The 18,256-nt window shown below is 39.5% G+C and overlaps 1 protein-coding gene across 1 annotated transcript in view; it reads left to right on the top strand.

Annotated features, from left to right (window-relative positions):
- Positions 1 to 18,256, top strand: part of FAM193A (family with sequence similarity 193, member A) — a 71,610-nt gene that overhangs the window by 15,179 nt on the left and 38,175 nt on the right. The window contains exons 2-4 of the mRNA XM_015286024.4: positions 12,458 to 12,523; positions 15,645 to 15,890; positions 17,899 to 18,065. Of these exons, the coding sequence (XP_015141510.3) occupies positions 12,458 to 12,523; positions 15,645 to 15,890; positions 17,899 to 18,065 (479 nt within the window). The remainder of the gene's footprint in view (positions 1 to 12,457; positions 12,524 to 15,644; positions 15,891 to 17,898; positions 18,066 to 18,256) is intronic.

The raw sequence follows: 18,256 nt of genomic DNA, 5'->3' as shown, positions 1-18,256 counted from the left end.
ATATGCACGGTCAGTTCTTGCCAACTCTGGTTGAGAGAATTCTGTGGTGCTTTAACTGCCTGCTCAGAACACTTCTGCCCATTATACTTGGGGGGGAGGAGCAAGTGCTTGAACCATCATTATTAGCTTTTGGTATTTCTTTAGCATATGCTGCTGCATATCTACTATGAAACTGTGGGACATCCTTTTATGAGAAGGAAGGCAGAACCTGAGAGGAGTTGGTTTGATTTTGTTGAGATGTGTCATATCTGGCTACAAAGAAGGGAAGAATTGTGTGTGGAGTGTGTGCTTCTAATGAATTTTGTAGATGTGCAATTGAAACAAATTCTCCTTCTCTCCCTTTTTACCTGGAAAAGCCTGGGTTTTGGTAGCTGCACGTATAGTACAGACCCAAATCTCCTTCAGTCAAGTCTAAGCTTCTCTGCTATTAAGTTCTGCTGTTCTGTATTCCTGCTGCCATTTCACTTGTGAACTAGGGAACTGCATTTAATGCTTGCAGGGAACTCTTAAAACACAATTAATTAATGCATTTTAATGATTAAAAGACATGATTCTTCTCCTCTTCCTCCTCCCATCATGGCTAAATGTTAAATTTGATTTTATTTCATACTTTATCTTTCCAATTGTCAATACTTTTACAAAACTTTGGATAGTGAGTGAGCATTTTTGAGGGCTGTGAAGCAGCACTGACACTTTCCAGTGTCTAAAAAATGCAGCGCAGTGCATCTTGGAGTCATGTTTCCCTTCAGCAGCCTTTGGGATGAGTGCAAACCATTAGTATAGGCAAATCCTTCTGCCCATTCACTTCCAAATCTTGGTAGAGAATTCAACTTGGAGAGAATGTTTGGTTGCAAATACAGCAGGAGATGCTTGTGAAGCCCTGAACTCTTTTGAGTTATTTAATGTAAAAACTCTGACAGTTGGAAGTGTGAAGTATAAGAGATGATGGGAAGAACTTAAGATGAAAGAAAGACAAAGTTATCGGTACAAATCATAAAGTATGGATATACACAGTCATAATACTTAAAAACAATCACAAAAAAAAAACATTTTCTAATACTTGCTTTTCAATTTCCGTACAGTATCCCAGATGGATGCAATGCAAATTTTGGAGAAGATAATGGTATTAATTGCTGCTGGCTTTAATTGAATGAATGTTCTTATTCAGCCAAGTAATTGATAGCACACAGGCATACTGTAGTTTCTTGGCTGCACAGCTTAAGAGCTGAGAGCCTCATCCTGCCATTTGTTGGGTTTTGTTGGAAAAGGCTTTTTTTTGTTGTTGTTTTTTAGTTATGAAAAGAACTAAGATATAATCACAAGCTGGATGAGCACAGATTTAAGGTTTGTGGCCTTCTGGTTTGTATGGCATTTCTACTTGAAAACACAGGGTTTTGATTCTTTCTGTCACAGCAGAGGAGCAGTGAACACGCAGACATCTCATCATTTTGTTAAAGTAAGCTGTAACGTTTCTATGCTAAATTCCATTTTCACTTGTTCTCTATCATTAAACTTAAGCATAGATTTTTATGACCAAGATTAATGTTTTGTTTTTGTTCTGAAAGTGAGGTTTTCTGTTTGTGATGCTGTGGGAAAATGGCTCATGGGCTGAGGCTGTCGAATAGCATGGAGTGACACTGTTGTTTAAAAAGGGAAACTTGACAGTTGGATAAAACTACTTACTGTTGTACCCCAAGGGCAGTATCTTTCATCTGTTGCAGTACAGTATGAATTTCACTATGGTAGATGATGCGTATTTTGCTGGTACGTGTTTATGGCTTTAAACGTGGTGTCAATTATCATTCTGAGACTTTAAGCTCTCTTATGAGCTGAGGCGGATGGCTTTGGGCTCAAAGGAAGGCAAAGACAAGATCAGACCTGCAAGTAATAGGTGTTTCTCATAGCATCCAGGACCTCTTGCTTTCTCCTGTAGCGTTCCTTCCCCACTGAAAGGCAATTAACCATTAACCACGGGAGGCTTTGGGCAGCACTGCTCACCACGCCACTAATAGCTGTTGCTTGGAAGCCTGCGTCCTCCTCCGGGAAGGACATGTGTCGGGCTGCAGGGACAAGAAGGCTGTGTCTTCTCTATAGCTTTTATCTTTTTGTCCTGGAAAGCTGTTGGTTATTAATTACTGTTGCAGCTGTAAATGGGTACGTGCCTGGTGGGTTCAGGGAGCTGTGGTAACGCTGTGAACTCGTGTTTCTGTTGCCTTGGAAGAAAACATGAAACTTTTATCGGTGAAGTTTCTAAAGAGCATAGTGTCTTGGATTAAAAAAAAAAAAAGTCTTTCAGGTGATATAGGGTGAACAGACAGTCTTGATGCAAGTGTGGCCATGTATCATGTAACCCACCTAGACAGATAGATCTTTGTGGTTGCAGTGCCAAAGGCACCTATGTGCAGAAAGATACACAGGATTTATTACAATAACTCCACCAAGTAGCCTGGGCCTCAAGTCTATGACTCATAATAGTATCCAGTAGAGGAATAGGGTGATTATTTTGTATCTGGCTGTGAATTCTTCCTGAATACCGGCTCCTCTGACTACTGGGTAGGAAGGATTGTGGTGAGGGTGCTCCTGACTTCCAAAGGCCTGCTTTCTAACTTTGCAGCTTCTCTGAAGGAATAAACTCAGCTGGAAGTGTCTGAATACATAACGAAAGAAAAAGAGGTGATGGGGAGTAAACAAATGTAATAAAATTTGCTAATTCTTTTGAGCCTACGAGAATTCTGGTTTAGATCACTTACTTCTTGCAATCTTGAAATAGGGTTTATGCTAGATCATGTCTTTTGAGAAAGCCTCCAAGCAGGAATTCATTCAGGAAGATCCTTGGCCTTTGTTAGACAGATTTCACATGGTAGGCAGTACTTAAATATTTTTAAGTACCACTTATGTAGGCTTGCTTGTATTGGTGGAATTCAACTTAGATTGTCTACAGATTTCGGCAGCACTTCAAGTAGGATCTGGACACTTGGTTCTACAATGCAACTGTGTATTTAGTTTTTGTATTTGGTTTTTTTTTTCCCTTAGGACAGTATTTGATAGTGATTACTTATCACATCAGACTTAAGAAAAGGGGAAGGTTATTGCTGTGCTTGACATGAGAATGGATAATACCCAACTATAAGTTTCAGAGAGTTAATAGTTCAAGTCTGTATCATTGAGATTAGTTTCCAAGGAATACATTTCTCCTTGTTTAATAAATGAAAACAAATGTAAAACTCCACTATAATGTTTCTGTAATGTCCAGCTTAAAAGTTAAATGATTGTTGGTCATGGTATTATGAAAGTCTGATCTATATCCAAGTACCCTTAAAATTCTTCTTCATGAACGCTGCTTATTCTTGTAGATATCATAACTTTTTTCTGTATGTGCTAACATTTTCCTATTGTTGGCACTATAACTCATGAACTCTGTATTTCCTAACAAGTGCTCATTTCCTGAAGGATGTAATTCAGATTGATTCAGCTAAAAGAAATTGAGAGTGCAGGAGGAAGAACTCTAAAATATAGACATGGCTCCTTTAAAGCTCCTTTCAGGATAGGGATATCAGCATTCTTTTGAAGGTACAACTTCAAAGTTGCCTGTTGTAGATACTGTTTAAGTGGGGGAGGGAAAAAGGAAACAACCAAACCTTTCCTAGAATACTTCCAGTATTCTTGCAGTGTAGCTCATGTCATTTAAGATGACTGTGTTTCTGAGCATATCGTTTTGTCAAGGTTTGATGGATTTGTGGCTTGTGAATTTAAGAGGCTGCTAAGAGTTCAGCCTGTTCTGATTACTGTGTTAGAGTAGAAATGTTGTATCTTGACTCTGACGACCTGAAGGAAAAAAAATGCATCTGGTTAATAAATAATTCTGTGTACGTTCACAGGAAGTGTTTTTCAGAGGACCTGCATTCTTAAAGAACTTAAAGTTGCAAGCTTTTTTTTTTTAAAGCTATTCTGCTTTGTTCAATGCTCTATTTCCTTCCTGCTGTATTTCTGAGCTTGTTTTTCTCCTGTGTCTCTAAGTCATCTTAAAAGCAAAACAAAACTTTGGTTATGTATACTTTTCACAGTGATTTTTTTTTTTTTTAACCTATGAATTTGATCTGTGAGTTGCTAACAGTGCATGGCTAGCAGTTTTCCAAGCAGTGGAAAAACAAATGCCTTTAACATTCCCAAACTATGAATCTTTATGCTGTGTGTTAAGCAGTGTAGCTGTATACAGGTTGACTTGTTACCCCCCTCCAGCCCAAGTTGGTGGGGTAACCGAGGGCTGAGTTTTAGCAGGAGGAAGGAGAGGCTGATCACTTTGGTTTTGGGTAGCCCTGCAAGGGTGAGACACGGACAGCCTCCCCACCAAACTCCAACCTCTGCATTAACTCTTCTGCTTTAACTCTTCTGCTAAACCAGAGGGTGTTGGTCTCTCTGAACGAATCCAGCGTATACCTAATAATTCAATTTTCTTTTTTTAATAATTTCTCTCTCAAGGCTGAACCTCTGCAGCGATAAATGCTTCAATTGGAGAAAGTATTTCCTTTGTAATTATTTCAGCCTGTTGAAAAGTCTCTTGAGATCTTTCACCTAATATTGAACATCCTAAGGAGCCACTATTGGAAAAGAAGCACAAGTTGTCCTTCTCCCACTCCCAAGATGACAGATACCACTTTGCAGGGGTTTTCAACCATTCATAGTAAGCTTGTTTCATGGTTTATATGCAGGGTAGATCAAGTTTTCTGCATAAAGCTGCCTCAGTTTGTCAGCTTGTTTGACCTCATTTATCACTGAGACAAATTTATTTGAGGTATATTCTTTATAAAGCCACAGAGTTAGGATTGTTTACATAAATCCAAGTGACAAGTTTTTAGTAATAGGACTTGTCAAAGGGAAGCCTTCAAAGAACCTGTCTTGCAAGTTAGTCCAATTCCACAATTTTAAGGGATAGACAAAGCACTGCAAGTCCCTGTTACTGCACCAGCTAAACAAAAATTCCAATAGAAGTGTCACCGAACTGAAGTCTTATAGACTTGATAGTGTATGAATAATGAGCATTTGTGAGGAAATTATAAACAAAAAAACCTATTATATTGGCTAAAAGGAAGTTCACCTGGGATCACACAAACTTTGTTTTGGGGAGGCATAATTTAAACTGGATAGAGGCCACTTTGCTAGTAGATATTTTTAATGGAGGTGCTTGGATAGTGAGTGCCTGATTTTGGGTTAATGTGATGATTATGTGTTGTCGGGTGTATCTCAGACATTTAATAGATTTGCTTTAATATCTTCTTCCTAGCATGTTGAAACGATACCGTGCTTTACCTTTCAAAGAGTGAAATGAGTGACCTACTTGGCAACAGCCTTGTTAGCTTCTGGAAATGAGTGTTTGGTTTTGTAATTGAGAGCAGTACTTGAGCTATCTGCTCAGCGTTTTTCTGTCTTCTGCTTGTCTTTACAGACAAAACAAGTGCAAATTCTCTCAAGTTAAATGAATCATCTTTTTGTGGTGCCAACATTGTCTCTCTTCCTCCTTCCCCATTACTGCTGATTTCCCGTGCTTAGTGCTTGGGTACAGAATTCCCAGTGGCTGAGCAGGATGCAGGGATCATACTGCAGCTGGCTGCTGTGCTTTGCAGTCACAAGATGTCCAGCCTGCCGCAGCCACCTGTCTGTACACAACATCTTAAATCAGCGTTAGTGCCATAGTGCTGGTTGTCGTGGCTGGATGATGCATCTCGCAGCTAATGTGCTCTTCTGCCACAAACTCCTCTTGTTCCCCAAACGTCCTCTGTGACCTCGAGGGGTTCGTGCAGTTCCCGTGTGCTACTCCTTGGCTGCCAAGTGGAGATTTGGTCATTTCTACTTGAGATCAGTATGGTGAGATGAAATGTCTGAGCTCTCTGACACGCTATGATATTAATGATTTCTGTTAAGTACAATAGCTGTTAAATGTAAATGTGCTGTATGTTGGGCTCTAGCATAGGTATGGATTAACTGGACACATTAGCTGTATTGATGTGGAAGGCTTTCTGCCATCTGGAACTGGTGCCAGATTTCTCACTAATGGGCTTGGCAGCTGTTCAACTTCTGGCAATTTCTGTTTCTCCCCCTACTTAATTATTTCAGAGCTAAGAGGTAGTTCATCTATATTTGAGAATAACATTGGGATTCGGTGTTGCAGATTTGGGGGTATAACAAGAATCACCAAAGCCTGTAACGTTCCTTGGAATGCTTACTTCTCCCCAGGCTTCATTAATTGAGGGGGATTCATTGTAAAATTGCAAACAGTCCAGTTGCTGTTGAAGGAATATGAAGGGGCTGACGTGTATCACCGACTGATTTATGCTTATGTTTTTCTTAATTGGAAAGTTTTCCCATCTCAACAGTTAGGACTGTGCCAGAATAAAGCTCAGAGAAGATCACATAGGAGGCTGTGAGTTTGTGCTCCAAATACCATGCTTGGTAAAATGGATTAGTGGTCTACACAATTAATCAATTGGCTGAACTGATACAGATACTTGAATTTTGATTATCACCACCTTACCTGTGCTTTCTCTGGTTTCTATTTGTAACTATGAAATCCTTGGTAGGAGCAAAGATTGGTTTTTGTGGGAACCTTCCCAGCATTCCCTCCTGGTGCCTTTCAGCCGGTGACTCCTGCAGCTCCTCAGTAATCACTTCCTCTGTCCCCTGCAGTGCTGAGGCTCCCTGGCAAGCCAGCGTGTGTGAACAAGTACAAGTGTCACTAAAATGTGTAATTATCACATTCACATCAGGTGTTATAGTATCAGTATAGTTTCCAAAGCAAAACGCTGCTACTTCTAAATCAGTGTTGGATACTATGATGTTCTGTTCTTTTATCCCTATAATGACCAAAAACTATTTGCAGGTGCTTATTTCTATACAACTTGCCCCCCTAAAAATGAAGCTCAGGACAGTTTCATTGCTGTGTCATGTTAAACCATGGTTATGCTTGTAGGAACCTCCAAGCTCTTCACTGTTGCGAGTCACATATTTACACCAATTTACAACCTACTCCTTAAGAGCTCTCTGGAATTAAATCCAAAAGGATTTCTTTTTGTCTAAAACAGTAGTAGTTAACTCTGATAGCTTCCCGAGTTTCATGAGCATTGCTGTGCTAATAAACCTCGAAGTGTGTTATGCATTGCTGATTACTTTCCTGCTTGTTAATTTTGCATTCACCATGCTCCAGTGCTAGGAGGAATATTTAATCCTCTTTAAATATTATTTTGGTATGGTTTCTTAAAAGGGCTTGACCTTTCACTGCAAAAATCTCTAGTTGTTTAACAAAGGAAAGCAAAATGAAACAAAAAAAAAAAAGTGTAGATATCTGCTTTCTGTTACAAAAACTTTGCAGTCAAGGGCCTCTTTGGGGTAGGATTTCCATGACCATGGACAGGGAGTGGTGGTCACCTCCAGGGAGGTGTATTGATGGTTTACTGTGTGTGTGTATGTATGTGTGTGCATATAATTTTATATATATATATATATAATGTTAACAACATTGGAGATACAATGTAATACTGGTTAGCTGCAGAGGTTATAGTCACTACTGATAACACTACAGAGCAATGTTTGAAATGGATTGCCAAACAATTGGCAAACCTTGCTGTGCTAGAGGTCTGGCCAGCATGCTGTCCTGTCTGACAGTGCTTGGTACTGAAGGAATGGAGAGAGAAATGGTAGTGTGTGCTCAGAATAACCCTTCTGTGTTTTGTCACAGATCCTGTATCATGTTTGATTTAATCTCGTGTTGAACCTATATCTCATGCACTTTTAACAATCATTCTTTGAGGTTATCTGTGTGCTTGGCTTCCACAATGCCCTGTCCTTTTATCAGCTGTGGGCATGGGGCAAAGATCTGATTTCAGAAAGTGAAAATTTAGGATATCTTCTTATCTCTCGAACCCAAGGCACAAAGAAAACTTTCTGCATATCCAGAAATCACGTAGGATTTTGTCAGCTCCATTCATCTGCCAGCAGTAGCTCAGTGACAGATTGAGCTGTGGCTTGAAGAGGAGGGGAGCAGCTCAGCCTGGGCCTGGACAGCACCCAAGGCAGAGCTCCGCTGGGCTGCACAAGGAAGGTGTGCACCCAGGAGGCACCAAGGCTGCCATCTGCAGAGTGTCTGCTGGGGGTGGGCGGTGCTGCTATGGGGAACTGCAGTGCTGGGATGGGTGCTCCCCAGAGAGCTTGGGTGCAGAGCAGCTGTGGGAAATGTTTTTGGTACATGCACAGGCAGGAGAGCAAGTCAAATGGATTTGATACTCTGATGGCTTTCGGGAGGCTTTTCTGGGGAGTGGAAAGGTGGTCAGGGATAAGAGCAGTATGTTTCTTTGGTGTTACTGTGACACTCATAGGAAGCGTAGGTTCAGGTGTTTCAACAAATGTAATTGTTCAGCTCCCTATAAAAATACAGGAATACACTGAAGTGGTACAGAGTACCTTTGTTACATTGGGGCATGTAGAATGAAATGTAACCTTAATCTGTGCTCAGTGACATTGCTGTCTCCAGTCTGTGTCATTCCTAATGCACTTGACAAAGTCAATGCTGTGCTTCCTATCTTTTTTCCTGTAGGAGAAATTTGATTAATGCTGCATTTGGAACAGGCTGCCCAGACATGTGATGGAGTCACTGTCCCTGGAGGTGTTCAAGAAACATACAGATGTGGCACTGAGGGTTGTGGTTTAGTGGATGTGGTGATGGGTTGATGTTTGGGATAGATTATCTCATTGGACTTTCCCAACCTTAATGGTTATGTGTTTTTGTGATTTTTTTTTTTTCAGCATTGTGTTGCTGTTGAACTGCTGAGGGCTCATTGCTGATTAGTTGAATTTAATTTATTATTTCCTCCGCTTTTCTTCTTTTTCTGAGTTTTCATGTGACTTTGCATCTCTTTCTTTCATGGAGTGTGACATAACCAGGCTTCCACTCCAGGAAAGCCTGAGGTGCATTTCCAGTGCAGTAATTCACCCCTCAGCTCTGGCTTTGATTACGACACGCTGCTACAGCAGATTATGACAGACTTTGTTTGAGTGTGTGCACTCTAATTGCTCAACTGGTTCGTCAAGGTTACTCAGGTGAGCTCAGAGTGTTGGTCATGACTGGGATTCTCACTTTCTTTGTACTCTCTGGTGCAAATTATCCTATGCCAAATAGTCAGCCTCTTTTCCAGAAAATTCAGGTTTTAAAGAGGTGAATTATCATAGCAACAGCTTGCAAGAAAGTTTTTTTTTCCTTTGTAAATAATATCTGTAGAAAGGACAGAAAGATATTTCTTTTTTCCAGTTAATGTACAGTGAAGAGTAGATGTGTACAGTTCCAGTTTTCCTGATCCACGTCAGCTTTCCTTCTGGCATTTACCTGTACAAAATAGCTTTTTGAAACAAGAAGTTTTACAACAACTAAAATGGATATCCATGTCTGATATAAATATATATATGTATGCACACACATACATATAACTCTTTTTTTTTTTTTTAAGAGCTTTTGATTGTCCAGATGTGACAATGGTCTGGTTTGTCTCTTACTTTAAATTTGTGCACACTGAATTGTATCTGTCAGCATATGGCCCGGTAACTGCATCTTGTAAGGTCCTTCTGCCATCCTGCAGTGTCTTGAGTCATGCGAAGAATTTGATGTTATTGGTTAACTTGGTCAGATAGGGACTTTCTTGCTACAGGCTTAGGACAAGGGAAGTTTCCATGGTTTGCTTTGGGAACTTAATAAATATTTTTTTAAAAAGTGTATTTTTTGCTTCTTTGGTGGCGGTGAAATAGGAAGCACGTGTTTTCATACTGTAGTTATCAGTGCAACTATTAGATCAATAGGCTTCTCAAGGGCTCTGAGTGGAATGTCATCTGCTCTTGATGGCTAGTTCACGTATATCCTATTGCCCCCACCCCTTCGAGCTGTGCCTTGCTTGGAAGCAGATCTTCCAGTGCATTCTTCATCAAGGCTTTCCCTGGGAGAATACCTTCCATACCTACTATGGAGGCTCCTCCATAGTGAACATGAAGACCACGCTCAGTGTTTCTGCCAAGACTTTAGCTTGTTTTACCATTTCTTTATGCATCTGTTGTTTGTTTTAACCTTACAGGTCCTACCAGGCTCTCTACTCCCCATTATTACTCATGTGCCTTGAAAAAGGTGATGCTTGTAGTTTTCACAGGTTTTTTTTTTTCCTCGTTTCTTTAACTTCTGGGTGAGAGTCTCTCATTGCATTTTTATTGTCTGTTTTAAGCTTGCTATTGTTTCAGCCCCGTTTGGACGACTACTACAAGATTCTTCTAATATTTCCTCTAATATGCTATTCAGCCATCTCCTTCTCTTCCCTGTTACGTCATTGTTCCCTTCCTCCCCATTCTGAAGTCTTTGCTGTGTTGTTTTCTTTTGTATTTTGTCTGTTTCACATAATGTCATAAATCTCCTCATTGCCTACAGACATTTTACTCTTGATGATTCCCTCTGTTTCATCTTGTGAGGTTTAAAACAAAACAAAACACAACAAAAAAAAAACACTCTTGCTTTAAGTTCCTTCATGTTTGTTCCTCTTCCAGATATTAAGATCGTTACTAAATTTGGGGAGTTTTATACTAATACTTTGAATCAAATAATGCACAGTGCCTCAGATCAGGAGACACAGTGCTACTGACAAAAGAAAGGCAACTTTTTCCGTGAAGCAGGCACTCCTGACATCCAATATTGTCTTGCCATTTACTGGATATTGGAAACATCCCAATTTTTTTTCTCTTGACTTTTTCTGATGTTTCTGGGTGCTCTTATGGTCACCGAACACCAACATGTTTAAATACTACGGCTGATGTTTTTTTTGTGTGTGATTGCAGTCCTGAGTGTAGAGAATATAAATGTATTTTCTTAATGAAAAAGTGGGGATTTGGGACAAATTTGTGTGCTAGGATTTTCTCAGAAAAAATGTTTTTAGAGCTTAATTCTAAAATTAGAGCTGGGTTCTGTGTTTTTAAAGGCATATATATCCCACTGACCAGTCAGCCTACTGTACTTGGAAGTTTTCTTTCCTTGAAGAAGCATGTCTTCATTTGAAAGACTCTTTTTTTTCACTTTCCAAAACGTGAATTAACAAGTTCGCTATGTGGTTGTTGTTATTAGTATTTACCTTGTTTGTTACCATCATTCCACATCTGAGCTGCTCCAGTTGAGTGTGATGGAGGTGTTTCTTAAAATACCCACATACCCACTCTTCAAGGTCTTCATATAATAATTAGTTGTGTTGTTTCCTAGCAATTATTTGAAGTTTGTGTTTTATCTTCTACTTTGCTTTTGAAAAGTCTGGCTGAAGATGGTGGCTTTCCAGAAATCTAACTGATTTATGAAGCAGCTGGTCACTGATCCTGTGGATGAGTGAAACTGAAGGATGCTACCTAGTGTTGTGAGAGGCTTCATTTTAAGTTCTGGGTTTGTTAGCAGGGTTACAGTTTTGTCTGATGTGTCCCTGTGTTACAGAAGATGCGGAGGTTCCCAAGTTAAACAGGGGAGTTGCTGTAGCTGTCTTGGAAGGAGTCTTAAAAATAATATCAGACAGTAGTAGGTAGAAAAATGGAGAGCAAAAAGAGTTTACCAAAGCTAGAAGTGGAATGGAGGCATGAGTTAAATTATGTCTGATGAACCAGTGCTCGCAAAAAGGGATGGTGTGGGGGAAGAAAATTAGCTGCCTGTCCCCCTTCCTCCCTTTTTTTTCAATCAGATGCCTTTACATTTCTTTTCACATCGGCGTGGTGTAGGGCTCTTTGCCATCATCAGCTTCAGTTTGCACACTGTCTTAACTTTGCTTGTGTTCTAGCATCCTCAGATAATACTCTATGAAAACACTTGTGGCTTTTGAAAAGCACTTCATCACTATCTGGTGTAGTTTCTGTAACACTCAGTGCAGAAGAGATCTGAGAGATTTCTGTATGAATTATAACTGGCGTAGGAGGAAAGCTTTTGCAATGCAAAAGCTGGATGCAATTCAGTGGCTTCCTATGGAAGTCTTCTGAGTTAACATAGCGTGTGTTTCTAAGCAGTATTGTATTCAGCTTTCTAAAGGAAGGAATCTTTGGTAATTGTCTCAGTTCACAATAGAAGCTTAAAAGCAGAAAGCAAACAACCAAATACAGAAGGGAACAAAGTTGTTTTGCTCGTGTCTCAGTTTTTCTTGTATCAGTTCTTTCTGATCAGAGTTACATTGCTAATAAAGCAGCTGTACTGCAAAAACTTGACATATGTAACTTGTTTGCTTTTGCATCTGTAGAATTTTATTACAAAAATAAGTTATCCATGTCTGCAGTCAATCACTGAAATTTCACAAGCTGTTTTATCAGCCCTCAGATTTGGGATATGATTATTTTTAATTTTATTAAAAAATTTTAATGCTGTTTTTAGCATAAAACTTGATTATTTTAACCATTTTGCTCTTCATTTTTTTTCCAGGTTTCACTAAATGGTACACAGTTTACAGACAGTTCTGTTGGATCAGAGTTCACAGGTGTTTCTCAGGTAAGTACAGCCAGATTTTGTGGGTGTGCATGGTAGCAGAATGCCATTAATGGGAGAGAGAATTACAGTAACATGCAGAGGAAAAACCTTGAAAATGATCTGCAGTTCTGTTTGCATTAAGGACTTTGCTAACTGAAGTCAGTTTCTGATCACTTCACAGTTCAAGCTTTAAAAAGCAGTGAAAGTAAAGTTTTATTGTTATAATAAGCTTGAAATTGGACATGAGTATGAAAAAAGCTATGCAGTTTTATGGTAATAAAGCTATTCTTGGAAATAAATCTAAATACATAGCAGAGGCAGTTATTTCTGTTCCAGCTTGTCCTACTTCCAGCTTTCCTTTATGAATGTTACATCTGAACATGTTTCAGAGAGAGAAAGTGAGGCTGGATGTTTTCTTGCAGAGATCCATCTCTTTAAGCTTGACTGGTGGAAAAAGTCTCTTGCTTTGCTTAAAATGTACCCTTAACTCTGATGATGCTAAGGAGAAATACAAAAATGTATGCATGACTGAAATCCAAGCTGATGAGAAAGTTGATTACTGCTGTTGAAATGTTCACGATTCTTCACTGCATTCATAATATTAAATACAAAATGGCAATTCATATCTTGCTTTTAGTGTGACAAAGCTATTACAGGAGTTGGTGATCTACGTGGTATAGATTTTTGTCATGGTGTCATTTCCAGGGAGGTGGTTGAGTCACCATCCCTGAATATGTTTAAAAACTGATCTGGATGTGGTGCTCTGGGACATGATTTAGTGGAAAGTTGTTGGAGTCAGGGTCGTATGATTAGGTTGTGGTTGGACTTGATGATCTTTAATGCCTTTTCCAACCTGAGCAATTCTATGATTCTAGCTATCAGTTTGGTAGAAGTAAACTACTTAGTGAGAGCACTTGGGAGTGTAACCATCCCACTTTTCACTCTTAGCAGTTGACTACATCTTGCTTTGGGAACTAGCTCTCTGTTTGGAACTTAAAATCCTTCTATGAAGTTTTTGGCTGTGAACATCAGCCCAGTTGGGAGACTCTATTAGGATTTTACTTAGCCAGTGAGTTAGCAGCCATTAAGATGGTTATTCCTGCTCTATTTGCCATTGTGTGTTTTTGTTTGTTAAATGACGCTGATAAAACTTGCATAACTGAAGTTGCAGCTTCTGGAAGTCCTTGTAGCGTGTGTCTGGGGTCTGTTTACCCTGAACCTTACCCTAGTGAAAGTGTCAGGTTGCCTTCACTTCTAGATATTTACACTGTTGTGCTCTACTTTTCCTCCTTGTTGGAAGATGTTTTGCTGCTGATGTTTGTAAGGTTTTGCCTTCAGAAGCTATAAACTTGTCTTCGTCATATCCACAGAAACTTAATCTGGCTTCAGAAATGTATTTTAAGAAGGAAACTTTCAGGGATCCCACTGTGCCTTCTGTGCGGGGCTTAGGCATCAACATAAGATCTGTAATGCAGTCAAGAGGAATGTTTAACTTTGGAAATCTGTGCTTGTTGAGCCAGTAAAGGGATGGGAGGCAGAGCAAGTCTCTCCTCTTAAAAGCTGAAAACCTGCATTAACACCTGGCAAAGTTGTGTATTTGATTTTGTGCTTAAGTGTGAGTTCTTGAAATGATGTCACTGAGGTAGGAGTTTAGCTGTTTTAATTAAATCTGTTAAATTAAGTTTATCCTCAAGTTCTGAAAGGAGAGGTATTAGGGAAGATTATTTAAATGTGGAGGCTTTATGGTCTAGAATTTAGTCTTTCTTTCCATATTGCTGAGTTAATTTTGTAAATGCAAACAACATAAAAATTAGGCTCAGTAATGCTGTGCTGTTTCAGATGTCAGCAACAGAGAATGGATTTTACTTACTGTGAAGACAAGGACAATCAGTTGTGTTATAGCTTGACTTAGGTCTTTGCTCTGGAGAACTTGTTTCACCCATAGTGATCATAGTGTTGAATTTAGAGTAGTATGTGGATAGATGCTAGAATGCTTTATTTAAAATGTGCCTTTCCTTTATGAGAGAATACAACTGTTTTCCAGTATCTAAGAGGGGCCTACAAGTAAACTGGAGAGGAGCTCTTTCATCAGGGAGAATAATGATAGGACAAGGGGTAGCGACTTCAAGAGGATACGTTGAGAATAAATATAAAGAAGAAATTCTTCAGTATGAGGGTGCTAAGGCACTGGAACAGGCTGCCCAGACAAGTTGTGGATGGTGCCATCCCTGCAGGCATTCAAGACCAGGCTCTATTTGGTTTTGAGCAACCTTATCTAGTGGGAAATGTTCCTGCCCGTGGCAAGGGGCTGGAAGTAGATGGTCTTCAAGATCTCTTCTAACTCAAATGTTTCCATGATCTTGAGATTTGCGTGGAGGGTGTTAGTAATTAAGGCAGAGCTAGTAGCTGTCACATGGGGCAAATCTGAGATTGTGCCCGTAGAAGATTGTAGAATCACCAAGGATGGAAAAGACCTTCAAGATCATTTAGTCCATGTTTTGTTCCATCAGTTATAACTTTGCTGAACTCCTGTGAGGTTGTTTGGCTTGCTCTTCTTGACATGTTTTAGAACGTCGGTCTTGATGAATAATCATAATTTCAGGGCTGAACCACAATTTCATGCACAGTAGATCCTGGAAGAGAAAGTAAATTTTTGGTTGCCTCTGCCCTCGTAAGTTTATTCAATACACGATAGTGGATTTTAAGGCTTCATCGATTGGTTTTGTTAAAGCAAAGCTAAGCTTTTCTTTTGCAACAAGCTTAGCTAAAAGTGTCTTTGTTTCAACAAGTATTTCAAAAGGGAGGTGACAGTGACCTTCAGAGCTGTTAGCTTTCTTTTTCGTTCTGAGAATGACAACAGTAAAAGAAATCATCCTTTTTTACTTAAAAGTTTTTTTTGCTCTTAGGCTGAATTATTTTAGAAAGGAAAGCTGTATCCCTGGAAGAATTGCTTCTTAGATTGAATTTATTCATAATCACAATTGTTTGCCAGACTGATATTAAGACTGCGGTATTTGATCTTAAGACAATCCAAATATTCACCATTGAATGATGACAAGTTCTACTTTGAGGCTCTCAGAAGATTTTTTTCAGGTATGCGTTCTGTGAGTAACCAGTTCTCCCTTCTGCCATTTATTTGTAGACACCATTTACCTTTGGCTTGGGCCAAAGGGCACCGTATACAACTGGCGAGCACTGTCTTCTTTGTAGAAGTGAACGCAAAGATAGTTCGCTTTCAGAGAGCGGAATAAAAAATTCTAGCAAAACAGCACTTTCCACATCTCCAAAAGCAAACAATATGCTGCATCTTCCACTGTGGGTGTGTCCAGACTGTAGACGAACAGTCGAAAAGGAGGAGAGGCATGCTACAATAGAGCAATCTCTTGTGGTAAGTTGAAGTACTTCAATAGAATAAGATGATGTGCTATGAGATGCTGAGTGCTACTTTGTGCTTTGGAACCACTTCAACTGCAAGTGCGGAGAGAGTATTTTAGCTGATCTTGAGGTTTTTTTTCTGTGAGTTAAATGAAACAGGTGAGTTTTTCCATGTGTTCAAAAAATGGGGACTTTCAAGCCTGAGATTCGGATATCTGAATAGAGAAGTTTCTCATGCTGTTGTTATTGGTTTGTTTTTTTTTTCCTTAAGAAAGAGGGACAACTTTTTACAGTGTGCATGTAACATGCTTTAATATCCAGTGTAAATGTTTCAAGCTGCGCTTCTTATTTAGTGGTTGCTTTTTTATTAATTGTGTTAAAATGCATTCTCAAATGAGAATTCAACCTCACAAAGAGTTGTCTCTTCATGACAGAGATACAAAAAGTCTCATGTCATGTCCAGCAAATCCCAATTGAGTTGAACTATAATAGTACACCAAAAAAACAAATCTTCACATATGATTTGGGAAGCTTTATATTTCTGGTAATAACCTGTAGCCACATACAGATTTGATTTCAGTAAGCAAATTAGTGTGAAGTAAGATTGTTTTTGTACAACGTATACAGTTAAACTCATATTAACATATGAGTTCCTATGGGTTATAATACAGAAGATATAAGAGTATATCACTGGTGCTTACAGCTGAAGTTTGCTAATTTTCTTACTGTTAACAAGGCTTAGGGAAATTAATCCAAAGAGATTATATCAAAGGGGATTATATTGGTAGCTGGATAGTAACGTGTTCTAGAGATGCCAAAGAACAGCTAGACTGAAGCACATTATTGTTCAACTGAATAAAAAGTTCTGACACATTTCACTGCAACTGAGCTCAAATGGAAAAGAAGTCATCCTGCATGTGCAAGCAAGGCAGAACTTGCTTTGTAAAAGTCTTGTTAAGTTAAATATACTCCAGATAAGATCAAAGTGGATGGTATCTGGCAAGAGGAATTTTTAAAAGCAAAGTGTCCTCCAATTCCAGCAAGTTGAAAAAGCACCTCAATGGATTAAATGGCTAGTCACATTTGGAAAAAACAGCTTGGGGGTGGGGGGAGAAAGCTCTGAAATCTGTTCAGTCGCTGCGAGCCAGAGTGTGAGTGTCTTGCTGCAGATGTTCCTGTGCTCAGACTGCTGTTGCTGTCGTTACCTTGATTTTTGTGATGCTTCATTTGCCTCAGCACCAGCCACAGTAGCTGCTCATGCTGTTGGCGGTGGGTGTGTACAAGTTTGTTGTAATATCTGTCTTCATCCTGCTCCAGGATCTGGGGTGAAGTGCAGAAATCCGTTCAGTCCTGCTCCTACCTAATCTGAGAGAGGTTTCTGCCTGGCATTCCAGACGGCTGGTGGCAACCTGGGGAGGGTGCAGGAGGAGCACTGTGGTTCAGTGGGTGGAGCACAGAGGAGCAGAAACTGGAGACTGAAATACCAGCAGCCTCTGGAGAGAACTGTGTCATTTGTTAGCAGTGAGCAGCAGTACACACAGGAGATGGAAAGCTGCTGTTACAGGGAACTGATGCTAACATCCATTACGGTCGAGTAGTATGTCTTGCTGTTATATACAAGGAGATTTTATGCTTTCTGTGGAATGGGTTGTTAAACTAGAAGAGTCAAACATATTGTCAAATAAGAGACTGAAGAGATATTACTCGTTTATGTGGTTAATCATGGATGATGCAATCCTTCTTTTAGCTTAGTTCATTGTTTATGCTGGAGTGCATGAAAGTGATAATTATAACCAACGTGCTTCAGTTATTAGAAAAGAAACTATTTACATTGCTGGCTTTCTCAGTCCATCTTGTGCATTTATTGGGCTTTTCAAAGATAAATCCTTTGTGGCTGGTTGAGTCTTCTCCCAAAATATATTCAGCACTAAGAATTGCCATGTTATTTGCCTGCGTATTAACATTTCACGCTTGGATCTTGCAAATCAAAGTTGCTACCAGTATTTTTTTTTTCCTTTCAGAGCCAAGACTTCCTTTTGCACATGCCTCTTGGAAACAGTGGATCACAGCAGGAATCTGTAGGAGGAGGAAGGATAACTGTTGGTGCGCAGACAGTGCCTGCTGCCGATCTTAACAATTCCTCTCCTTCAGACATAGCATGCAACTGTGAGGCCTGTAATGAGCGCAGGTAAGAACTGAATTCAGACTTAGAATAATGCCTGTACTCAGACTATCAGCAATCTTGTAGCTTATTTGTCAACATATGCTTAAATTACTTAAATGGGGCTATCTGACAATAACAGTAACTTAGGAATGGTGGCTTTTATTAAATTCTTTACTTCATTTTTGGCATGTACTCTTTAGGTGTTTTTAGACATT

The sequence above is a fragment of the Gallus gallus genome, chromosome 4 (genome assembly GCF_016699485.2).
Source record: "Gallus gallus isolate bGalGal1 chromosome 4, bGalGal1.mat.broiler.GRCg7b, whole genome shotgun sequence".
NCBI lineage: Eukaryota > Metazoa > Chordata > Aves > Galliformes > Phasianidae > Gallus > Gallus gallus.
Note: the sequence above shows the minus strand (reverse complement) of the source record. Positions and strands in the feature narration are given on the sequence as shown.